The sequence below is a fragment of the Mobula birostris genome, chromosome 17, assembly GCF_030028105.1.
Source record: "Mobula birostris isolate sMobBir1 chromosome 17, sMobBir1.hap1, whole genome shotgun sequence".
In the NCBI taxonomy this organism is placed as follows: Eukaryota; Metazoa; Chordata; class Chondrichthyes; order Myliobatiformes; family Myliobatidae; genus Mobula; species Mobula birostris.
This window is the reverse complement of record NC_092386.1, coordinates 69,252,756-69,279,399: the sequence shown is the minus strand read 5'-3', so window position 1 is coordinate 69,279,399 and position 26,644 is coordinate 69,252,756. Positions and strand designations below refer to the sequence as shown.

Genomic DNA, 26,644 nt, shown 5'->3' with positions numbered 1-26,644 from the left:
AATGCAAATATCTCCTGCTTGAATTTGGAATACATTTTGAGATTATTAATGAACTGATCAACTTGAAATTTCTTGTATCACCCATATAACAGTAAAGAGTTATTAACATTAATTCAAATTTTGCTGTAATTAAATCATTTTGAAGGCTAATTAAATTTGATTTTTCTCTGCTGTGATTGCAGGGAATCATGTACACTAGCTGAAAAGTAAGATGGGAACAAAATTGTGTGTTATTAATCTCTGTTCCCTCTGACATTTTCCTGAGGATGTCTGCAATTGAGGGGACTGGGGGTGCTGGAAGGTGACTGCTTGTGTCCAAAGTGACATGAGACAGAAGATGTAGCAATGTTTTCCTGGCTCTAATTCAGTGAGGTTACTCAGCAACAGCAGCACTTGGGTCTTTTTGCCTGCAACAGTGACCACATGATCTTGCACTTCTAAGCAATTCTCTAAGCACTTGCTTATTCTCAGTGCTGAAGGACTTCCTGGATTAAAATTCTGATCCAGTTTCCAGGTGTGGAGAGGGCATTGACTGAACCAACATTAAAACAGTGAAAATTGCTTAGTCAGAATTCACATGACTTGAAGCAGGAGAAAATAAGTCCCGCAGAATTTCAAAAAAAACACAGAATACTGCACTTGCTCAGTACCTCAGATAGCGTCCGTGGGAAAAGTTTCCAGTTGACTCGTTCTTCATCTCAGTTTGGCAATATCAGTGAGAAGTTTTAAGAAGTAACAGTAAGAAAAAGAAGAGGAGAGAGAAAAGGGAAGACCAGTGACATGGTGGAAAACAGGAGAGGTTACACAAAAAAAGGTGTGAGAGTAATTGCTTAGGGAATAAGGGTAATGGGACAGTAGAGTCACACAGTATGAAACAGCTTCATCCATCCACCCTCTATTAAAAACCCAGTTTGTTTTCTATGTTCCCATGAGTTACTCCCTGATTCAAACACTCAGTACACATCTGAGGTATTTTACAGTGGGGCTTCCACATAAGCAAGTCAAGTGAACTCTGTGTTTGACATGTAAAGAAAACTGGAAGACCATGCAAACTCCACACAGGCAAGTAAGATCAATGAGGGGAACAGGAACTACATACCAATCGGGGAAATTCTAGAATAATTAAGAAGTGATAATGGGATGGAGCAGAGTTGAGGTGGATTCATGAAAAGGGACTCATGGAAGAAGAATTTAAAATGTTTGAGTTTTTAACTGGAAGAATAGTTATGGGTGAATTATTGTGGTGTTTGCATTCTCGGGTAAAGTGTCACATGAAATTATTAAACAAAATTATTTAGGGGGTAATGTAGTTGTGTGGTTGAAGACTGATTAGCAGAGAACAGAGTAGAAATATCATCAGTATTATTGGATTTATTTCACTCTGGATTCCTTTTACCCTAAAGCACTGTGGAAGTTCAGTTACTGATATAACCAAAATGACTAGATATTAAGGGAATCAAGGAATATGGGGTAGAGACTGTGATGTTTCTGCACGTGGGAAACATGGATTTAGTCACATGGATTTGAAGGGTTTCTGGTTCTTAAACTCTTAGAAGCAGGATTATTTGAAATTGTTGAAGGAAAATTCTGTGCTCAATTATATGAAGAAGAAAGTCAGGAAATGCTGATTATCCCCATGGAATAGTTGCTCAAAGGAGAATTTAAATGGCATACTAAAAATACTGCGGAGAATGGCATAAATATAAACTCTGTAATATGGAAAATTGTGGTGAAAGGTTGTAACAGAATGGTTATATTTTTGCTCCTGTAGGTACATGGCCATTATACATCCTCTACAACCAAGAATGTCATCAACTGTAACGAAAGTCATCATTGCAAGCATCTGGAGCCTGGCCACCATTCTTGCATTCCCTCTGTGCTATTACTCCAAAATCAAGCAGCAGCCAGGACGTGTTCTTTGTCAACTGAATTGGCCAGGAGATTTCATGTAAGCGTGAGCCAGCTTTATAGCAGGGGTTCCCATAAGAACAGCAATGAATTAGCTTTTGCTTTACAACATGCAGGCAGTAATCAAAGAGAAAATGATGTGCACACCTAGGATCACAGAGTGAGTGAGTGGCATTAATCTCTGCACTAGTATAGAATGCCAGAAGTTCTAAGACTGCTGGAACTTACTTTTAGTATCATCATTAAGAACATGATGAGGAAGAGAATATATTTTCAGTTCAACTAGCCAGGTTCAACATCAGTATATTACCATAAAAACTCTATCCTGTCTCACCAATGGATCAGGCCAATGGACACTCTAATTTATTTATTTAGAGATACAGCGTGCATCAGGCCCTCTGCCCTGCCCAGCAACCCACCTAGATAACACTAGCCTAATCACAGGACAATTTACAATGACCAATTAATCTACCAGCCAGTGGGAGGAAACTAGAGCACCCGGAGAAAACCCGTACATTCATACTCCTTCTGCAAACTCCTTACAGACGGTGCTGGAATTGAACTCCAAACGTCGTAATCCCCCAAGTTGTGATGGCGTTGCATTAACTGCTACACTACCATGGTGCCCTTTGCAGTGTGGGCACATTTAGTCATTCTTCCACTTCTCCAGGGTGAACATCATGGAAGACCCTTCCCAACAGCTTTGTGGTAGCACTTTCACAAGGATTGCCGTGCTTCAAGGTTTCTCTTGGGACAACTAGACCTGACCAATAAGTTGGTCTTGACTACAATACCCATGTCAACTACATTTTTCCAAAGCTCTTGTGTACATTTTGTAAGGCCCATTGGATACCCTTGAGACATAAGTCTGGGATGACCAATTTAAGGTTTCGGTTTCTGTTGTCTTTCTGTCAATTTGCTTTTATGTAACAACATACATGCTATATTTCTCCATTTTATTTCCCTTAAGTTATCTTGCCAGCACCAAGCAGTGTGATAAATGACTTGCTTGCTTCCAATCAGAAACATTCATCTAGATATATACATGAAGTAGTCCAATGGATAACCAATGTTAATGTCCTAACAGATGTATTAAAATAACAAAAAAGATGTATTTCTGAACATAGGAAGCTATATCTATAAAACCATGAGAACATAATTAGTCTGCTCCACCATTTGATCATGGTTGATCCATTTCCCTCTAGGCTCTATTCTCCTGTCTTCTCCCTATAACCTTTCGCACCCTGAATTATCAAGAACCTATCAATCTCTGCCCTAAGTAAACCCAATAACCTGGCCTCCACAGCCACCTGTGGCATAGACATCCATAAATTTACCACCATTTGGTTAAAGAAATTCCTCCCAATCTCTGTTTTAAATGGACGTACCTCTATTCTGAAATTGTGTCTTCTGGTCCTAGGCTCCCCCACTATAGGAAACGTCTTCTCCACATCCACTCTATCTTGGCCTTTCAACATTCAATAGGTTTCAGTGAGACTCCCCCGCAACCCCCTTCCATTCTTCTAAATTCCAGTGAGTAAAGATGCAGAACCATCAATCACTTCCCATACAATAATCCTTTCATTCCTGGAATCATTCTCACAAACCTCCTCTGAACCCTCTCCAATGTCAGCACATCCTTTCTTAGATAAGAGGCCCAAAACTGTTCACAATACTCCAAGTGAGGCCTCAGCATAGCATTTCTGCAGATGCTGGAAATTCAAGCAACACACATCAAAGTTGCTGGTGAACGCAGCAGGCCAGGCAGCATCTCTAGGAAGAGATGTCCTGACGAAGGGTCTCGGCCTGAAACGTCGACTGCACCTCTTCCTAGAGATGCTGCCTGGCCTGCTGCGTTCACCAGCAACTTTGATGTGTGTTCCTGAGCATAGCATCCTTGCTTTTATATTCTAGTCTTCTCAAAATGAACACTAACATTGCATTTGTCTTCCTCACCACTGACTCAATCTGCAAGTTAACCTGAAGAGAATCCTGCACAAGGACTCCCAAATCACTTTGCACCTCCATTTTTTGAACTTTGTCCCCATTTTGAAAATAGTCCACACTTTTATTCCTTCTACCAAAGTGTATAACCATATACTTCCCGACAGTGTATTCCAGCTGCCACTTCTTTGTGCAGTCTTCTAACCTGTTTAAGTATTTCTGCAGACTCCCTGCTTCCTCAATACTACCTTCCCTTCCATCTATCTTCGTATCAAGAGACTCAGCAGCAGACTTATTTAAAACTTGCTCCCTTTCCTAAGTGTAAGTCATCAATATCATTGGTTCCTTAGGGCTGTTGTTGGCAAGGCCTAAATTTCTGATCTTTCCTGTAGCCCCACATCAGTTGACACATGGCACAGCGACAACTTTACTAAGCATGGCAAACTTACTAAAGGCTGACCTAAGTAAGTAGGTCCCATTATTGAGAGGCACATACAATTTGATATCCGTTCTAATACTCTGCTAAGAGAGCAGATAGATACCAGGGATGGATGGGCAGAAGCTCCTGTAGTAGAAGGTATCATGTCCCTAAGTATAATTCTAATCCCACAATGTCATCACACTGACTTTGTAAACGTGTGTAGAATTTGTATGGAAGGATACGTACCTTTTTAATAATTGCCTTCTAGTCATCTATAAGTCGGAGGCTAAACTGAGTCATGCTGAGCATGTTTCTAATTGGGCATGACATAGATAAATATTTAGGATCTTGGGCCACTGCTACCTGGAACTGATTAGGAACAGTCAACATGGATTTGTGCATGGAAGGTCATGTTTGACAAATCCTATTGAATTTTTTGATGAGGTTACTAGGGAAGTTAATGAGGGTAAAGCAGTGGATGTTGTCTATATGGACTTCAGTAAGGCCTTTGACAAGGTTCCACATGGAAGGTTAGTTAGGAAGGTTCACTCGTTAGGTATTAATATTGAAGTAGTAAAATGGATGGGAGATGCCAGAAAGTAGTGGTGGATAACTGTTTGTCAGATTGGAGGCCGGTGACTAGTGGTGTGCCTCAGGGACCTGTACTGGGTCCAATGTTGTTTGTCATATACATTAATGATCTGGATGATGGGGTGGTAAATTGGATGAGTAAGTATGCAGATGATACTAAGATAGGTGGAGTTGTGGATAATGAAGTAGGTTTTCAAAGCTTGCAGAGAGATTTAGGCCAGTTAGAAGAGTGGGCTGAAAGATGGCAGATGGAGTTTAATGCTGAAAAATGTGAGCTGCTACACTTTGGTAGGACTAATCAAAATAGGACATACGTGGTAAATGGTAGGGCATTGAAGAATACAGCAGAACAGAGGGATCTAGGGATAACGGTGCATAGTTCCCTGAAGGTGGAATCTCATGTGGATAGGGTGGTGAAGAAAGCTTTTTGGTATGCTGGCCTTTATAAATCAGAGCATTGAGTATAGGAGTTGGGATGTAATGTTGAAATTGTTTAAGGCATTGGTGAGGCCAAATTTGGAGTATTGTGTACAGTTTTGGTCACCGAATATAGGAAAGATGTCAACAAAATAGAGAGAGTACAGAGAAGATTTACTAGAATGTTACCTGAGTTTCACCACCTAAGTTACAGAGAAAGGTTGAACAAGTTGGGTCTTTACTCTTTGGCATGTAGAAGGTTGAGGGGGGACTTGATAGAGGTATTTAAAATTATGAGGGGGATAGATAGAGTTGACATGGATAGGCTTTTTCTATTGAGAGTGGGGGAGATTCAAAAAAGAGGACATGAGTTGAGAGTTAAAGGGCAAAAGTTTAGGGGTAACATGTGGGGGAACTTCTTTACTCAGAGAGTGGTAGCTGTGTGGAACGTGCTTCCAGCAGAAGTGGTTGAGGCAGGTTCAATGTCGCTTAAAGTTAAATTGGACAACTATATGGACAGGAAAGGAATGGAGGGTTATGGGCTGAGTGCGGGTCGGTGGGACTAGGTGAGAGTAAGAGTTCGGCATGGACTAGAAGGGCTGAGATGGCCTGTTTCCATGCTGTAATTGTTATATGGTTATATAGTGCATTAAGGAGCATCCTTGAACAATGCTGTTGTTTGAAGGTGCTCTATAATATAGTGGGCGCAAGTAAAAGATGACCTGATTTCCAAAAGGCATAAAGTTAAAGATGACACAGTTCTTTAATATTTTAAGCAAGAAAACTTTTTTATTTCCATCTTTTACGGTTTCAAAATAACAAAAAAGGAAAAGGGCCCGAAGCAAAAGTTGGGCACCCTGCATGGCAGTACTTAGTAATACCCCCTTTGGCAAGTATCACAGCTTGTAAACGCTTTTTGTAGCCAGCTAAGAGTCTTTCAATTCTTGTTTGGGGGATTTTCACACATTCTTCCTTGCAAAAGGCTTCTAGTTCTGTAAGATTCTTGGGCCGTCTTGCATCTTGCATGCACTGCTCTTTTGAGGTCTAGCCACAGATTCTTGATGATATTTAGGACAGGGGACTGTGAGGCCCATGGCAAAACCTTCAGCTTGCACCTCTTGAGGTAGTCCATTGTGGATTTTAAGGTGTATTTAGGTTTATTATCCTGTTGTAGAAGCCACCTTCTTTTCATCTTCTGCTTTTTTACAGACGGTTTGTTGTTTGCTTCCAGAATTTGCTGGTATTTAAATGAATTCATTCTTCACTCTACCAGTAAATGTCCCCCATGCCACTGGCTGCAATACAAAACCAAAGCATGATCAATCCACCCCCGTGCTTAACAGTTGGAGAGGGGTTCTTTTCATGCAACTCTGCACCATTTTTTCTCCAAACATACCTTTGTTCATTGCGGCCAAAAAGTTCTATTTTAACTTCATCAGTCCACAGGACTTGTTTCCAAAATGCATCAGGCTTGTTTAAATGTTCCTTTGAACCTTTTGAATAGAACTTTCTGGCCGTAATGAGCAAAGGTATGTTTGGAGAAAAAAGGGTGCAGAGTTTCATGAAAAGAACCCCTCTCCAACTATTAAGCATGAGGCTTGGTTGCAGGAGCTTCTGAAAGGATGTTCAATGACATCCAGCCGCCTTGGAGGCTCTGCTCTGGACTTTCTGTCTGGGTTTACTCCCTCAGCCTTCGCCTCTCCCGAGGCTGCCCACAAGGTAGTGGGGCTACTCACCCGTAGCTGGGGATCTGGTTCACGAGCACCGGGGCATGTGCCACGGTTGCAGGAGCAAGACCTCCTCCCTGTCCTCTGTAGTTCAGCCTGAGTCTAAAAAGAGTTCAGTTTCCATGTTGCCAGCGAGGCGGCTCTACATGAGGCTTGCTGTTGGAGAGGCTGTGTACTTGCAGGGAGAGGCTTACACATTCAGCTCTCCTTTTTGCGAGGCTGCTTGCCAGCAATGGAAGCTGAAAGTGAGGGAGACAAGTGCTATTCACTACACTACCACACTAGATACATCATAGCAACAGCTTGACACACAGAGCACTTTACAGCCAATTGTTTATTATTGTGATGTTTCAGCACAGCTACCAATATGAGCAGTGCAGGAGGCACCTATGATCAGTCATCTGATTTAGTATGTCGCTTGTCAAGTTCCTGGTCAACATTTATACAATGGAATAAGTGCCCCATTTCTTCCTTGAAATACTTTCCTGAGATTGTTTATATTCACTTGAGAATGCAAAGAGGAGCTCAGTGTGATATTTCCTCTGATAAAAAAATACATCAAAAAATGAGGGAATTTTTAAACTTCTCTGTGTGCCCTGGTTCTTGAGAGTAACTTGATCCACAGACTTCCTAATGGACACCCCTCTGCCTTCATCTCAAGTAATTTTGTTTAGTTCTCTAAACTCAAATCAAGAAAAATAAGTGATATATACAAAGACCAAGTACAACTGAATATTTTAAACAGAAGCCTGCAGTAGGTTATTAATCTCTAGCTAGCATATGCTCAATCATTATAGCACTGGTAAAGAAAGAAAAATCAGAGGGAGGAATAGTCCTTACTGCAGCATGAAAGAGACTGGTGTTCCTCAGCCTGTCAATAGCTTTGGTTGAGAATCTTGAACCTTAACTGTAGGAGAACCCTTACATTGCCTCAGGCCGCTGAAGTTTGCCATTTCTTAACATCTTGCACAACTTTTTCCATTCTTGGAAACTGAAGTAATATTAACTTCAGGGAGAACAGTGTGGGGACAAGATGCAGGCACCAGGCAGGAACTTCAAAGGGCCAGAATGATATTGTCAGAGGTTTACCAGAAATAAGAAGTGTATTAGTAGGAAAAATAACATAAAGACAGTAAATGAATGATTAAGTTCAAAGTTAGAGCACGAGAGGTGGAGAACCAGTGTAAAACATATCAGAGGATCAAAGCTGTGGAGTTGGATACAAAATTCAGCAAACTTTAAATAAGGTGGGGAAAACATGAAAGAATTTCGAGTTCATTTGGATAAGCACAAGCATGAGGGTAACGGTCAGCACGATGAGAGTGAAGGACTGCAGAGCGTGTCTGGGCTAGGATTCAAACCCCACTGAGACAAGGGGAGATGATAGTAAGTAAGGAGGAAAGAAGACAACTTATTTCTTTTAAATATTCAACATGACTTCAACAGCTAAGATGGCTAAGGAAATTAGACTGAGCAGCCATGTAGGTCAATAGTCGGACTGCCAGAAGTGACTCGTATAAATACACTGAGCATTATCCATTCATGTGAAATTGCTGTCCTTTTGGTAATCAGTTTGTGTTATTTATTATCTGACTTCCACTTATAGATACCAAATTGCTTTGTTGATCCTGGGATACGTGCTGCCTTTGGTTGTGATGGGTATCACGTATGCCATCATTGGAATCACGCTGTGGGGCGGGGCAATTCCCGGTGATACATCAGAAAGCTACCATGAGCAGCTCAAAGCTAAGCGAAAGGTAATAACAAGATCTGCTCTGAAGCAAATAATGTTACATTTCTCTGCCAGAACTTGTCACATTTAATGTAGCATTGAATTTTACATGGTGTAAAATGTTCCTAAGGTTGAGACAAATAATTTCACATTGGAATAAGACACAGGTGGACATATTTTATTGCTTGATCTTATAGCATACAGCCATTATCCTTGGATATAATTATTAAATTTTATATTATTGCAATGCTGACGTTGAAAATTTTGTGTCTGCAATCTTTCTGACATGAAGACCAAAAGTATAACCCAAACCCGGAGCCCTCCACCAGTGACCTTTCTCTTGACATCTCAAATAATTAGATCGGAGGTCTGAAGTTAAGCATGGATCTGCAAAGTACATCCTCATGCCTTTGAATATCCAAAATGGTCTTGGCTGAATTTCTGTGTTGTTTTCCACTATTTCACCATTGCTTTAAATATGTCGAAGGGCAAATAGCCCCATTTTGCTCCTACACTTTAGGGTTTTATATACAGCTTTACTTGATCTTAATCTGGATGTTGATATCCTTAGTCAATATGACAGCTGAATGACACAGAAACACAGCTGGTGGAGTGGAGTCACTGATCTACTGTAGGGAAACATGGAAGGTAATTTGCACCATTTCACTTCACTGACATTTAACATTATATTCAGCGTCTCGAGGCACTTCATTCACGATTCAAGATTGATAAATGTAATTTCCTGTACACAAATGTAAAGGAGAATGAAATACTTGTTACTCAATCTGATGTCACAATAAAGAACACATTTTTCAAAAAAATCACAATAAATATAGATACATAAGATAGCTTGTATACGTAGATTGTTTGTCCATAAATTGACACTAGGCACAGGATTATTGGCTACAGTGTCTGTACCTAAGGTGACTGACAGGAAATGATAAAGTAGTAGTGGTTGGGGGTGTGCGGGCATGGGTTAGTGGTTGGAGGTGCTGATTAGTATTACTGCTTAGGGAAAGTAACTATTTTGAGTCTGGTGGTCTGGTATGGCATCATCCCTGATGGAACTGGAATTTCAATGTGGAGCATAGGTAGCTGATGCAGGCAGAGGAGTAGAATGATGGGAAGTAACACAGGACCTCAAACCAGAGTTCTTGAGATGTCTAGAGTTGAGCATTGAATGTGGGGAATGGTGAGTTCTGATGGGATATTATTGTGAAGTTGGGAATTTCAAACTAGAATCACTTAGGCACAGAGAATCCAGGAAGGTTAACGAGGCCAGGGAGAACATTGAAATCACCAAGGGTCGCATGTTTCATTAAGAAACCTATAGTGGAACAAGCATAGGAGTTGGTGAGTAAAGCCCCAGGTGAAGGCTGGAATGGATGTAATGCTCAAGTTACAGATTGAAACCTTAAGAGCATGGCCAATCTGGTTAGTAAATTGGACATTGCAGATACTTCACAAGTGGTTGCTGTGCAAACTGATGCAGTGTAAGGTGATTTGGGCCGAAGGTAAAGAGGTCATTGGCCTTCCCTCAATCTATATTTTGATTGCCTGATACGTACAAACCTATGAGATAAAAGCAGGAGTAGGATACTGGGACCCCTCCCCTGGTCTTCTGTTTAAAAAAAGTTGGAGCTGATCGGATTGTAACCTCATCCCCTTAATTCCCTCCCTTTCTTATCTAGTATGTACTGACTTTTCCCTACAAATATTCAGATTATTTCACTGACCTGTCAGGAGGCAAGTACCAAAGTCTCATTGCCCTTTGAAGAAAAAAAATTCACCTGTCGAAATGGACAACTTCGTATTTTGAACAGTGAAGTGATCTCTAGTTCTAGATTCTCCTACAAGATATCCTGTCAAGACCACTCAATATCCCATGTGTTTCCATCAGTTTCTCTTATCTAAACTCAATAAATGCAAGCCTAGTCTTTCCGATCTTTCCTCACAATATGATCTGCCCATTCCAGTAACCCTAGATGGGTAAGTTCATACAGACTGGAACAAAACCCTGTCCACTAGGACCTCTATTCACCGGAATTCATTTCAAACTGAGGGGTGATTTGTATGAGTTAATGTAGCAACAGCTTTCTGGTTCGGTTGAGTGTGTGCAATATTTGAAATGAAATTTCCCCATTGGATGGAAAATAAAGCACATATACTCCTTACAAAGCTTCTGAGGGACTTCAGATGTTACACAGCTCTTTCTACTTCATAAGCGCTTATTAGCAATAACATAGGAGCCATGCCTATCAGTTTCAGTACAGCAAGCTTCAATGACTTACATTGCACTATTGTTTGGATTGCCCAAGCATTAGAATTGTTCACACGGTGATGAGTATCACCCAAAACAAACAGGTGAGTATCCTGTTCTGTCATTGGTTTGTGAGATGTATTTGAGAGGGCAGAACCTCAGAACCTCATCCTTCCCTAATGCAAGCAGCTCCAATAGTACAGCTGTTGCTCTGTCAGCACAGAAAGTCGAATATATATCTTTAAGAAATCCCATAAAGCAGACCCACATTGTCTGAATATCTTAAACATTGCATTACCTCATTCCATTTCTAAACGATGACCACATTTCAAATCAGCATATTTATTTTGTTTGCAGCTTGTGTGTCGCTCAGAGCACAGTAGTCAAAGGCTCTGTGTATTTGCCATGACAGAAGGTATCATGGTGCTTTTGGGGAGATTTTAAAAAAACTTGTAAAAGAAAAAAGATCAGGTTTGGTGCAGGACTTGTTTTAAGTGGCAGAAATCGTGGTGCTACCTGCAGTCTGAGCTGGATGTAAAACGACCCATAACACCGATTGGTGCCCTGATGCAGTTATTGCTTGACTGCCCTGATGCCAAGTGACTGATCTAAATTGCTAACTCTGTTTCAATTCTGCTGGGTATTTTGGAGATTATTGTTATGTATTATTGTGAGATCTGACTGTGAAATTTGTTCCTGTTTCCTTCTCTCTGACAATAGGAGTGACTCCTAAAGCTGTAAAGTGCTTTGTGATGTCCTGAGGTACTAAAGAGCTGTATTTAATGTATTACATCACTTTGCCACTGTTTAGAAATAATGAATGGGTGATGTCATTGATTATTATTCATCTGCTCATTTGTTTTCTTCTATAGGTTGTTAAAATGATGATTGTGGTAGTTTTCACCTTCACCATTTGCTGGCTTCCCTACCACATCTTCTTTCTTGTCACCAAACAGTACCCAAATGTGAGTAGATGGAAGCCCATACAGCAAGTTTACTTGGCTGTGTTCTTACTGGCAATGAGTTCCAACATGCACAACCCTATCATATACTGCTGCCTCAACAGCAGGTAAGTCAACTCACCTAGGGTGAAGATGTCTCTCTACTCAGCATTGAAATTCAAATGATTTGTGAGTAAGTCCCTGGTGCTTTAATTGGTTAGTGATGAATTTGAAGACTGCTCAAAACAATACCTTCACATTTAAGCTGCAGGTAATAATGAGACCAAAAATACTGTACCCTAAGTCATTCTGCTGAGTGTTATTCAACAAAATTTGTTATAAAGGTGTCATAGCAGATTTACAAAAGCTTGGGTAAGATGGGGAGTGATGGACAGATATAGAAATTGAATTGTAAACTGAAGGCCTTAGCAGCAAACTGCACCTCAGTCAATGATAAGCGTTTAAAGTCATTGAGTCGAAACACTGAGAAATGGACGTCTCCGCGCCTGGAGGAGTTTAGAAGTGGGGTGGGTAGGGACAAAGTGCTAGATTGCTTATAAGAAACTATTATTGCAGAGAGCACAGAAGTGATGGGTAGACGGGAGTTACAAAAGAAAGTGAAACGTGGTTGTCAACACTAGATGAACAGCAGCTGGACAATGTCATGGAAAAGCAAGCAGATGTTCTTAATGAAGGCACAAATATTTAAATTAAAATTTTCACCTTTGGGTCAAACATAACAAAAAAAAAGACAAAGTGGGAATAGCAAAAGGCTTCAAGGCTATGTCAATAGGTTGGTGAAGTGGATTGGAACAATGCTGAGTAATGCTAAGAAGGAGGAGTGATATTATCAATGATATGGCACAATTCCAAAAGAGACATAGAAAGAGAGCAAACGAGGTATATGCGCATATGTTCTTGAAAGTGGCATGCCCACGATATTTAAGCATCATGATGATCACTTCGAATTGCCAAGACACAGAGGAGTACAGACCATGTGTAGGTGAATGGGATTAGCATTAATAGGCACTTGATAGTCAGTGTAGTCCTGGTGGGGTAAAGAGCTTATTTCAATGCACTATGGTCCTATAGCTCTATGACTCCAGGAGTAAGGAAGTCAAAGCATGTTTATGAAGCTTTGGCTCCAGATGACATTGTTTGTCTTCAGTTAAGGGAATGTTGAAGAGACAAGGAAAGATTTTGTAGTTGAAACAAGAAGGCAGGAATATCCAATTCCATGTGAATCCTGAAGTTGTACAGAATTATGGCAGGGCTAATAGTGCTTGATATAACCCAATCAGTTGTGCCAATACAAAGCAAACCTGTGGAAGTAGTTTGGGTCTGCATTCCTTGGACAAGGCAGTGGAGATGAGTTCTGTACTGGATGTCAGAATGCGATGGTTTAGTGGGAACTGTGGCACAGAAGCTGAGGATTTGTTTGAGCAGATTAATAGCTGAGGGTCCAGAGGGTTTTCTTTACAATATCAGAAAGAGAAGTCGGATTTAATGATCTGACTCATTACCCACATAACATGGGATATTAGGTGGACCCATCAGTCTAATGGGTGGTGGACTTTTTATATAGTGTTTGATCATGTTCAGTATAACACTGGAAATATTAGAGAGCTCCAAAGGTTGTAGAATCTTTTTAAGGGCCTGTGTCATGTTTTAGTGACAAATTGTAGCAAATGCCATCCATCACGCAATATTGGCTTCCTGAGATTGTAGAGAATCCTGTCCTTTCCCTTAGTAACATTGATTATTCAAGATCACTGCTATACTCACAATTTCATTTTTAATATCACTTTTTAGTTTTTAAGGTGCCTACATTGCTCCTGACTATTTCCTTCCCAGTAAATAATAGTTTAAGATCTCTTCTGCAATTATTTTAATACCTTTTGCAAAATTTACCTGCTCCTCTTTTTGTAGATCAATCAATTTTGTTACCTTTATCTTGTTCTTTGCTTCCCTGATGCTCAGAATTGTGCCAGTTTTTTCTTTTCATTTTATATGCTTGATTTTGGTTTATGTAAAGCATTAGTCACCAGTGATTGTTTTCCATTTCAAGCAATGTTCTTGCCCTTTAGGGGCTCAAAATGATTTCCTATCATATTAAGTATTTTCTTGAACATTTCCCATGACCACACCATCATTTTACCCATTAACAGATTTGCCCTGTTTACCATGAATAATCTCTGTCTCATCATATCAAAGACAGTCTTGGTCAAATCCAGAACTGTTGCATTTATAACTCATTCAGATCATGGGAGAGAAAACCATATATCTACCTGTACACAAACACAAAGAGCTGACATGTTGTCTCTAGTATAGATGAAAGCATTAAATTACAAAATAGATGGCCTTACATTTGTTCACACAGAAGTCTATTTCCCAGAGATTTTCCCATTTAATTATCAGTAATTTAAGCAAAAGGATAAAAAGAAAACTCTTACAAGTAGATTTCTTTGCAAACAAAAGCAAGGTAATCCATTTTGGACCTAAATAAAATAATGGAATAGAAAAGAGTGTTTCCAAAACAAAGAAAGGTTTGAAGCTACAAAGATCCAAAGAGGCTTACTGGAAGGTACAGAAAACAAGCAAAAGGCCTCATGAAATTCTGGCCTATATAAAGGGCTAGGAAACTACTGATCTGAACTGGGGATAATAAATTAAACTTGCCTCAATGACTATCGTCCAGTAGCACATACATCCACTGTGATGGAGTGCTTTGAGGCTGGTGGTGGAACATTTCAACTCCTGCTTCAGAGCCCACTTGGATCTGCTCCAGTTTGCCTGCTATCACAAGTCAACAGCAGATGCCATTTCATTGGCTCTTCACTTGACTCCAGAACATCTGAACAGTGAAGGTGCATACATCAGGATGCTCTTTATCGTCTATAGCTTGGCATTCAATACCACCATCCCTTCAAAACTAATCAGTAAACTCCAAGCCCTAAGCCTCACTACATCCTCGTGCAACTGGATCTTTGATTTCCTCACTTACACAACCCAACATCTCCCCCACAATCTCCATCAGCACAGGTGCACCACAAGGCTGTGTGCTTAGCCCCTGCTCTACTCGCTTTGTACTTATGACCTGTAGAGTTTTTCAATGAAGTTACCAGGAAAAAAAAATTCAAGGTATATGGAAACATAGCAAACCTACAGCACATTACAGGCCCTTCAGCCCACAATGCTATGCCGAACATGTACTTTCTTTAGGACTTACCTAGGGTTACCCATAGCCCTCTATTTTTCTAAGCTCCATGCACCTATCCATGAGTCTCTTAAAAGACTCTATTGTGTCCTCCTTCACCACATTCGCCAGCAGCCTATTCCACGCACTCACCACTCTCTGCGTAAAAAAAACTTACCCCTGACATCTCCTCTGTATCTACTTTCAAGCACCTTAAAACTGTGCCCTCTCATGTTAGCCATTTCAGCCCTGGGAAAAAGCCTCTGGCTATCCATTTTGACCTACCAAGATGAACCACCTCCCACTTATCTGGGTTGAACTCTATCTGCCACTTCTCAGCCCAGTTTTGCATCCTATCAATGTCCCGCTGTAACCTTTGAGAGCCCTCCACACTATCCACAACACCCACAACCTTTGTGTCATCAGCAAATTTACTAACCCATCCCTCCACTTCCGCATCCACGTCATTTACAAAAATCACAAGAAAAGGGGTCCCAGAACAGATCCCTGAGGCACTCCACTGGTCATCGACCTCCATGCAGAATATGACTCATCTGCAACCACTCTTTGCCTTCTGTGGGCAAGCCAATTCTGGATCCACAAAGCAAGGTCCCCTTGGATCATATGCCTCCTTACCTTCTCAATAAACCCTGCATGGGGTACCTTATCAAATGCCTTGCTGAAATCCATATACACTACATCTACTGCTCTACCTTCATCAACATGTTTAGTCACATCCTCAAAAACTTCAATCAGGCTTGTAAGGCACGACCTGCCTTTGACAAAGTCATGATGACTATTCCTAATCATATTATGCTTCTTCAAAGGTTCATAAATCCTGCCTCTCAAGATCTTTTCCATCAACTTACTAACCAGTGAAGTAAGACTCACTGGTCTATAATTTCCTGGGCTTTCTCTACTTCCTTTCTTGAATAAAGGAACAACATCTGCAACCCTCCAATTCTGTGGAATCTCTCCCGTCCCTATTGATGATACAAAGATCATTGCCAGAGGCTCAGCAGTCTTCTCCCTTGCCTCTCACAGTAGCTTCGGATACATCTCATCCAGTCCCAAAGATATCTAACTTGATGCTTCCCAAAAGCTCCAGCACATCCTCTTTCTTAATGTCTACATGCTCAAACTTTTCAATCTGTTGTAAGTCATCCCTACAATCACAAAGATCCTTTTCCATAGTGAATACTAAAGCATTATATTGTATACAATTCTCTGACATTAAATGTACCTATTGAACCTAATGAAACCTATTGAAATTTGATGAAGGCAAGACAGTGGATGTTGTCTACATGGACTTCAGCAAGGCATTTGACAAAGTCCCGTATGGGAGGTTGGTCAAGAAGGTTCAGTCACATGGCATTGAGGTAGAAAATTGGATTAGACATTGGCATTGCAGCAGAAGCCAGATGGTGGTAGTAGGTGGTTGCCTCTAATTGGAGGCCTGTGACCAGTAGAGTGCCACAGGGATCGATGCTTGGTCCATTGTTGTTTGTCATCTCTATCAACAATCTGAATAATCGTGCTTAACTGGATCAGTGGGCATGTGGCCAAGTGGTTAAGGCGTTCGACTAGCAATCTGAAGGTCGTGAGTTCGAGCCCCAGCCAAGGAAACATGTGTTGTGTCCTTGAGCAAGGCACTTAATCACACAGTGCTCTGCGACGACACTGGTGCCAAGCTGTATGGGTCCTAATGCCCTTCCCTTGGACAACATCGGTGTCGTGGAGAGGGGAGACTTGCAGCATGGACAACTGCCAGTCTTCCATACAACCTTGCCCAGGCCTGCGCCCTGGAGAGTGAAGACTTTCCAGGCACAGATCCATGGTCTTGCAAGACTAACGGATGCCTTTATTATAACTGGATCAGCAAGTTTGCGGATGACACCAAGACTGGTGGTGTAGTGGACAGCAAGAAAGACTATTAAAGTTTGTAACCAGCTGAAAAAATGGGCTGAAGAATAGCGGGTGGAATTTAATGTAGATCTGTGTGAGGTGTTGCACTTTGGGAAGACCAATCGCGGTAGGTCTTACATTGCTAGGACATTGAGGATTATGGTAGAACAAAGGGATCTGGGAATACAGATCCATAGTTCATTGAATGTGTCATCACAGGTAGATAGGTTCATAAACAAAGCTTTTGACATCCTGGCCTTCATAAATCAAAGTATTATTACAGGAGTTAGGATGTTATGTTGAAGTTGTATAAGACACTGGTTTAATTGTTCCATTTAATATCAGAGAATGTATACAGTATACAACCTGAAATTCTTACTCTCCACTGACATCCTTGAAACAGTGAGCCCTAATTTGGAATATTGTTTTAGTTTTGGTCACCTACCTACAGGAAAGATGTAAATAAGATTGAAAGAATACAGAGAAATTTTTCAAGGATGTTGCTGGGTCTGGAGGACCTGAGTTATAAGGAAAGATTGAATAGGTTAGAACTTCATTCCCTAGAACATATTGAGGGGAGATTTGATATAGCTATACAAAATTATGAATGGTATAGATAGGGTATTTCTTCTGAGGTTGAGTAAGACAATGGCTAGAGGTCATGGATTAAGGGTGAAAGGAGAAATGTTTAAGGGGACTATGAGGGCAAACTTCTTTACTCAGAGGTTGGTAAGAGTGTGGAACGAGCTGCCAGCACAAGTGGTGGATATGATTTCAATTGCAATGTTTAAGAGAAGTTTGGATGGGAACATGGATGGTAGGGGTATGGAGGGCTACGGTTCTGGTGCAGGTTGATGAACTAGGCATGGACTAGTTGGACTGAAGGGCCTGTTTCTGTGCTGTAGTTTTTTGTCACTCTATGACAAGGGCAATCCCTCCCAACTCACTTCTGAAGTTCAGCTTTGTAGATGAGTAATGAGGGGATAAGGTCTGATCTGTTGGACCTGCAAAATGCCAAACTGGGCATTAGTGAAGAGACTACTGGTGAGTAAATATTGCTTGATGGAAGTGTTGATGACTGTTCCATAGATGAGAGTAGAAGGATTGTGCAGTATTAGCAATGGATTTGTTCTGTGTTTTTATAAGCAGGACATTACCTAGCCAGTTTTTCACATTGGCAGATAGATGCCAGTGTTATAACTGAACTGGAACAGCTTGAAGCTCACTGGGGTATTCTCTGGTTCTATAGCCTTTTTTGGTAACCAATCATTACATTTTTAAGCACGAAGCTCAAAATGCATTAACGGCTACAATATTTTCACTGTTTCTGTGCTTGCAGATTTCGAGCAGGGTTCAAAAAAGCTTTCCAGTGGTGTCCCTTCATTCAATTTTCCAACTATGATGAACTTGAACTACAAATGAACAGATTTCACCCCACCCGACAGAACAGCGCTTACACAGTCACCCGCATGGAATCCAACATGACAGTGGAGTTTGACACATCTGAAAGTGATGGTGCCGAGGCACACAGGAAAAAGGATTTACGAAACATGAATTTCAATGGACACTCTCGAAATAATTCCAAAAACACTTCCAGAAGTTCGAGCTCCTTCATCCAGACGAACACATCTTTGGATGAATACTTATAGAGTAACATAATGCATTGTCTCATAAGTCACCTGGGCTTGCTCAGTTGGTTTTGTTCAACATGGAGGCAGTTTCTTTAATGTCACTTTGGCTTAGTTGGTGGAACTCTCCCTTCCTCAGACTCATAGTCTTGAGTTCAATCCCATTTCATTCTGGAGAGGTGAGCATAGCTTTTGCTACATTGGTATCATTTGTGTAAGGACATGGGCCCAGTTCTGATAGCCTCCACAGGGAGCAAGCAGAGCTCCATTTCACACTGCTGATTCCAGCCTGTTGCACAACCGCACTGCTACGGTTCATTCTTGATTCTGCAAGTTGGTCTCCATTGCTGCTTGGAAATGCAGGTTTTTTAGGAAAGCAACTAGAAATGGGATTGAGCCCATGTGTAGAATTGTCAAGCCAATACTCCATAAAGACCTGCATAAAGATTTAGCTTGATTAATAATAAGCTATCTACCAACAAGTAGATTAGATGGGCACTTACTATTTCTGGCAAACTGCTGTCCACAGTTTTGTCATCTTTCCCAAATAAAAGGGCAGTAACAATACTTAGAAAGTAATTAACTGAAGCCAGGAGGTTGAAAGTACAGAATGTAAAGTGCTGTCAAATTTCACAGTTGTTCTTTTCCTGACCCAAAAAAAAAGTAAGGAACGAGAAAACAGGGCCAAGGTATCCTGAATACCTCTTGGAGTGCTCAGTAAAAGGTGGATGTGTGTCATGTGCTATTTCTGTTCTCTCACTACAAAGACTGTACATACAGTATTTTTTTGTTAAAATAGAAACATGTTGGCTTTTAAAATTATATTGTTTTTACTTGTTCATTAAACATATTTAAGAGTAAATGTATAAATGGAAATGTGATATGTGCAACAGTTTATTGTCTACTAGACTGATCTTTGCATTATGTAAATTTCACAAGTAATTATTAGATTCATTCACCCCATTTGAGCTTTACTAATGGGAGAATGAAAGTTTTTCTGCTAAGTTCCCTAGGCTTGTGGTTCCTTAAATGTATTTTAGAGAAAACATTCAGCATTTGAAGTAGAGAAAAAGAAGAAATAAGATATCAAAAAAGAAAAAAAAGCATTTATTAATTGTGTAGTAAGTCCAATATTTCAAAATGACCTTCTGAAGTGAAGACAGGAGGATTTTGTCTGTTGTACAAAGCAGCTAATTAAAGCGTTAGTGATGACACATCAGCAACTATAAGAGTCAGAAGTTGTTCAGTGCTCACAGTGACTAACAGACATTGCCAGCTCCCTAAAGCACTGAGAGATCTTTAATATGACCTGTAGTCATATGACTTTTAATATGACCCAATAGTCTCACTGCATATTTAGCCATTCTGTGCAAGATATTAGAATTAGATCTTAAATGAGGATATTCATGATAGCATACAATTTGTTTCTATTTATTACTGAGTGACATTGAACTTTAATCAGTTAAGGTTTAAAAGGCCATACAAAATAATGCCCAAAGCTGTAGAAGATCTTATATTACTGTCTTTTCCCTATCCCATCATTACTGGGTCATCATGACAGCAGATCAGGACAAATCTGATCATTGCTTATGGAAGACAGAAAAGCCAAAGACAATAATTGTTGTATTTGCAGTTTTATGTATCATACTGCAAATTTATGAACATTTCAAAGATATTAGATTTTGTTTTCAAAAGAAAATAGCTACATATTGTCTATCTACGGTTTCTCAGAGAAGCTAGTTATGGTTTTTATGAACTGTTACATTTATGAATGGTTTTTAATGGAACTCAATGTCTTGCCAGCCTATTTCATTAAGGTAGTCGAGAGTCAAGCACATTGTTGGAACTGCAGTTACATCTCCTGTTATTATGTAAGGATTTCAGGTTAATCATGCTAATCTGTCAGAAGTCTTCATTATTCAGCAGGTTTTATAGGCTAGTATCCTAAAATTCAAGTTTTTAAATGAGCAACTTTGAGATTTGGACTTGTGTTTATTGCACAAACTAATTTACTGACAAAGGTACAGACTCTTCTATTCTACGGTACTTTCTTTAAGGTATCCATATCTCAGTGAAATGAATTCCATTCAATACTGAACCCTAATGAGCACATCAGCCACCACATTACATATTACTGACCACTCCTTTTCAACATATAACATGTCATGTGACCAGTAGTTCATGAAATTAAATATATAGACTGTCATTTGGAAATGGGTATGTAGAATTTATATCAATGCTGTCAGGTGCATTCCAACTTGATTGTCGTACTTTCAAGTCCATGGGGGGGTGGTCTCTGTTTCCCAATGTGTTTGTCTAAGCAAATCAAAGCAATAAAAACCTGAAAGGCTGAAGTTTCATTGTTCCCAATTAGATGGCAAGTTGGAAAAAAATGCTTTATTAGATGGCTAGTGGATTTCTCAATATGTAACTAAAGTGTTCTCTAAAATCAAGTTTTCCGAATAGCAAAGGCTACCATCCCCAGCTGTGTGGCAAAAATTCTCCCTAGTTGTAAAATGAGAGTAATGAAAGTTATCAGAAGCACTAATCACCTCCTCAGCACAGTCCACTTCTGCATATCCTCGCCCCTTCCATTCCCACAACATGCAGAGGTGCTGATACTAATCAGCTGTGCGCAGCATTGATGTCCTTGTGACCACACGCTGAATATATTTAAACTGAAGCTTCCAAACTTTGCAAAATTCTATTTTTTACAGACAGTCACACAATGAGACAGTCATTGTCCTTTTTGGGGTTTGATGGATAGTTCAGTGGTTTTACTGTTATTATCTATTTAGACAGAAGCAAACAATTTTCCAGTACTTTGTTGAAATTATTTCTTTCTCTCAGGGTGGATGGCCTATTCACTCCATTTTATGTTGATCATTTCAGTTTATGCTAGGCTTCATCGTCACAGAGAGTTGGTGGTCTTCATGTTAAGATGAAGCTAGCAATTTTGACTTCTTTCTCAGCAAATTCTTAGCCTTCATCAGTCCTTGAGCAGGTGAGAGTTATGATTCTGATGCTGCACCTGTGGAGTTATGTAGAAATCTGTATTACTCAACAGAATAAATACAACAGGGTGGTAGGAGGGTCCGATTCAAGGTACTGGAGGCAACACCTTGCTGAGACGTCACCTCAGCTGACCCACTATATTCACTGTTCATGAGATCTGTACAGTGGCAAATTCAAGTTCAGTTTAATTGATCCTATCCTGAACATCTGTGCCCTGCTTTACTAATATTGCATGTTTCTGATTCCCATATTCTACCATTGAATGCTTGGTGTTGTGCAGATGTATTTATTTTCCCTTGTCACTTCTATTCTGCCATTGAATTATCTCCTGTCCTTTACAGAAGCATTTCATAAGTCTTCCAATTCTTTCTCCTATCACCCAGCACTGCCCTTTCACTTGCTATTTTCTGAATCTATGACATCTCAGAGTCTTCACAAAAGGACAAAGACTTGAGAAGTCGAGTGTTGTTTCTCCACAGAGTGTGCTTGGTATATTGAGTTTTTTTTCAGATTTTTCTAATTCATTTTACTAATTAATCTATGTGGAGCATAATTGTAATGTAATCTAAAATACTTCAATTTTAAATGTATTTGAATGGGGTCATTAACTTGCAATGTTGTGTGTATTGAAAGTTATTACCACTCAAAGGAATAGATTTTTTTACAGCTTACAATATTTAATTCATGTAATATGAACAGTGAAGTAATGATGTACATTCTTTACTGTAAATCATTATTATTGTGGTTAATGAATTTATGTCCTTCAGTATTGTTTATGTGACAAAATGTGAAAAGTGTGATCTTAATATATGTTAATATGTGTTTCAAAGATATTTTTAGCATGATTTTAAGTATACTATATAATGAGAATAAAACCAATTATCTGGAACAATTAAAATATCAAAGGTTGCGAATTTCAGTATGTGGTAACTCCAAATAAGGCAAATTTCAAGAGGAATTTCACAGTCATCATCTGTGGAGAGAAAAGAATCGTCAGTGCATCAAGTCAAAACACTACATCCATGCAGGGTTTTGACCCAAAATGTGGACAATTCCTGTCCCTCCACCAATGCTGCTTGACCCAATAAAGGAAAGATTATGTAGGAAAAATGAGTAAATTAATTACAGAGAAGATTGGGTAAGAATCTAATCATGTAGGAGGCAGAAGCTCTTCTGCTCAGCCTTACTCCAAGCCTGAAATCTTGTTGTCCTCATCATTATAGCAAACAGAGTCCTACTGGGAAACCCAGAACTCACTGTGCAACAGTCAACCTTGAAGAATTGTTTAACTCTCATCTTTCAGTTCACTTGTTGGGATTCTATTCCAACTCCAAGAACTTAAAGAAACAATCCAGGTCATTTTTTGGTGAGATTTTACAGCAAGGTTCCATCTGCTGCTCCATGTGTATCTAAGAACAGGGAGGGTTCTCCTGTCTTAACGTTCGTTCCTCACCCAGCGTCATCAATTACAACAAAATTTACTTAATTATCAACTCAGTTCTGTTCGTGGGACCTTGTTGCATCAGTCTTCTGGCATTGCTAGATGCAGGTAGAGAAAGGGATGGATGAGAATGACAGTGAAATGCAGAAGGTACAAGTGGGAAAAAGAAACAAGAATGCTTAAACAATGAGATGAAAAATAAGAGATTGTTTTGAAAACTGTTGCCACTACAGATTTTCTGCAGTTTCTTCTGTTGTTTCCCAAGCATGCATCTCAACTGCACCATGTGTTTCATGCATTTTAAATGCAGAAGGACTTTCTGAAACCAACTCTTGATCCATTTATAGCCCATCTGGAATCTCAACTAGAATCTGGATGTGGTGCTGATGCGCACAAGTGTCCGGTCACAGAAGGAACAAGTGAGGAGTCAGTTATATGGGGCCCTTTTACACTGTTGTAACTTTGGCTGATTTTTGGTAGAACAAAAGACATAAGAAAAGAATGAGGCCATTTGGCCCATTGAGTCTGCTCCGCCATTCAATCATGGCTGATCCTTCATTCTCCTCCTCAACCCCACTCCCCAGCCTTCTCCCCGTCACCTTTGATGCCGTGTCCAAACAAGAACCTATCAAGCTCTGCTTTCAATACACCCAACGACCTGGCTTCCACAGCTGCCTGTGGCAATAAATTCCATAAATTCACCACCCTCTGGCTAAAGAAATTTCTCCACATCTCTGTTTTAAATGGACGCCCCTCTATCCTGAGGTTGTGTCCTCTTGTCCTAGACTCCCCCACCATGGGAAACATCCTTTCCATATCTACTCTGTCTAGGCCTTTCAACATTCGAAAGGTTTCCATGAGATCCCCCCCCCTCATCCTTCTAAATTCCAACGAGTACAGATCCAGAGCGATCCAACTTTCCTTGTATGAGAACCCTTTAATGCCTGGAATCATCCTTGTGAACCACCTCTGGACCCTCTCCAATGCCAGTACATCTTTTCTTAGAGGAGAAGCACAAAACTGTTCACAATACTCAGGTGAGGCTTCACCAGTGCCTTATAAAGCCTCAGCATCACATCCCTGCTCTTGTATTCATGACCTCTTGAAATGAATGCTAACGTTGCATTTGCTTCCTCACCACCAACTCTACCTGCAAGTTAACCTTGAAGGTATTCTGCACAAGAACTTCCAAGTCCCTTTGCATCTCACAATTTTGGATTTTCTCCCCATTTAATAAATAGTCTGCACATTTATTTCTACGGCTAAAGTGCATGGCCATGCATTTTCCAACATTGTATTTCATTTGCCACTCTCTTGCCTTTTAATCCGTCAAAGTCCTTCTGCAGTGTACCTGTCCCTTAACAAATCTTCATACCATCTGTAAATTTGGCAGCAAAGCCATCTACTCCATCATCTAAAACATGGATATACAGCATAAAAAGAAGCGGTCCCAACACCAACCCCTGCAGAACACCACTAGTCACTGCAGCCAACCAGAAAAGGATCCCTTTATTTTCACTCACTGCCTCCTACCAATCAGCCAATGCTCTAACCATGCCAGTAACTTTTCTGTAATACCATGGGCTCTTAACTTGGTAACCAGCCTCATGTGTGGCACCTTGTCAAAGGCCTTCTGTTGTTACAGGGGGCATTGGACAGGAGCAAACCCAAGTGCAGGACGCAGGCACGGAAACAGACTTGGGCTTGACTAGGAGCTTGGAACCTTGACTTAGACTTGACTTGGAACTCAGAACCAGGACCTGGACTTGACTTGGAACTCAGAACCAGGACCTGGACTTGACTTGGAACTCGGAACCAGGACCTGGACTTGACTTGGAACTCGGAACCAGGACCTGGACTTGACTTGGAACTTGGAACCAGGACCTGGACTTGACTTGGAACTCAGAACCAGGACTTGGGCTCTGAGCTTGGACTGGACTCAAAGCCTTGACTGGACTCAGAGCCTTGACTTGGACCTGGGACTCAGAGCCTGGAACTGGGACTCAGAGCCTAGAACTGGAACACGGAGATGACAACACCAAACAAAGACAGATGATTCATTCCTTAGCAATCCTTAGCTAGACACGAAGAGACAGAATTCCTAACTCGGAGTAGCAGCAAACAGCTGGACCTACTCAGCTGGGAACGAGATGACTAAAACAACCAATGACTGACAATGTGAATCTTGACACAGAGTAGCCCATGAAGTGGCAAATGGCCAGCAATCACTTAGCTGGAAATGAAGAGACAGAATTCCCAACTCGGAGTAGCAGCAAACAGCCGGACCTACTCAGCTGGAAATGAGATGACAGAAACCAAACAATGACAGTCCATTTGTATCAAGACACGGAGAAGCTCGTGAAGATGATCCCTTATTCTTGGTGGCTCGGAAGATGGTCCCTTATTCTTGACAGCTCGGAAGATGGTCCCTTATTCCTGGCGGCTCAGACTGTCATCAATCGGTCAGCAAATCTCAGCCGAACATGAAAAAGACAGAATTTGCATCTTAGCTCAGAGTAATGGCAAAACAGCTGGCAACTCAGCTGGACACGAAAATGACTGAATTCACTAAGCAGCGACAGGCACCGAAGCAACTAGAGTCCACGATTCTTGGTTGCCGCGGGACAAGTATAGCAACACTGGCTACGGTGACAAACCAGCAGCGAGTAGATGAAAACTGGAGTCTTTAAGCTGCTTGTTCGAATGAGGATCAGGTGCCCTAATCAAGGAGCCCAGTGGAACACAGGGAAAAGGAAATTAACTGGAATGAGTAGTTAACGGATCGGACTATGACATCTGTAAGTCCAAATATACAACATCCATTGCATCCTCTTGATCTATCCTACATGTAATCTCCTCAAAGAATTCCAACAGGTTCGTCAGGCAAGATTTTCCCTTAAGGAAACAATAATGACTTTGTGCTATCTTGTCCTGTGTCACCAAGTACTCCATAACTTCATCCTTAACAATTAACTCCAACATCTTTCCGACCACTGAGGTCAGACTAACTGGTCTATAATTCCCTTTCTGCTACCTTCTTCCTTTCTTAAAGAGTGGAATGACATTTGCAATTTTTCAGTCCTCTGGCACCGTGCCAGAGTCCAGTGATTTTTTTTGGAAGATTGTTACTAAAGCCTCTACAATCACTACCGCTACCTCTTTCAGAACCCTAGGATGCAACTGATATGGTCTGGGTGACTTATGTACCCTTAGGTCCTTCAGCTTTTTGAGGACCATCTCTCTTGTATAGTAACTGCACTCACTTCTCTTCCCTCACACCCTTCAAAACCAGGGACACTGCTAGTGTCTTCCACAGTGAAGACTGTTGCGAAATACTTATTCAGTTCATCTGCCATCTCCTTGGCCCCCGTTATTATTTCTCTAGCCTCATTTTCTAGCAGTCCTATAAGAACTCTTATCTCTTTTATTTTTTACATACTTGTAAAAGCTTTTACTATCTACTTTGATATTGTTTCCTATCTTGCTTTCATATTTCATCTTTTCCCTGCTAATAATTA

General features: G+C 40.6%; 1 protein-coding gene across 2 annotated transcripts in view; it reads left to right on the top strand.

The window, feature by feature from the left end:
• Positions 1–22,478, top strand: part of LOC140211749 (neuromedin-K receptor-like) — a 68,873-nt gene extending 46,395 nt beyond the window's left edge. The window contains exons 2-5 of one of the 2 annotated variants that reach the window (XM_072281883.1): positions 1,772–1,948; positions 8,615–8,765; positions 11,873–12,069; positions 18,382–22,478. In XM_072281883.1, coding sequence (XP_072137984.1) covers positions 1,772–1,948; positions 8,615–8,765; positions 11,873–12,069; positions 18,382–18,691 — 835 coding nt within the window. In that variant the 3' untranslated portion in view covers positions 18,692–22,478. The remainder of the gene's footprint in view (positions 1–1,771; positions 1,949–8,614; positions 8,766–11,872; positions 12,070–18,381) is intronic. The other variant, XM_072281884.1, reaches the window with a different exon arrangement.
• The last annotated feature ends 4,166 nt before the right edge of the window (positions 22,479–26,644 follow it).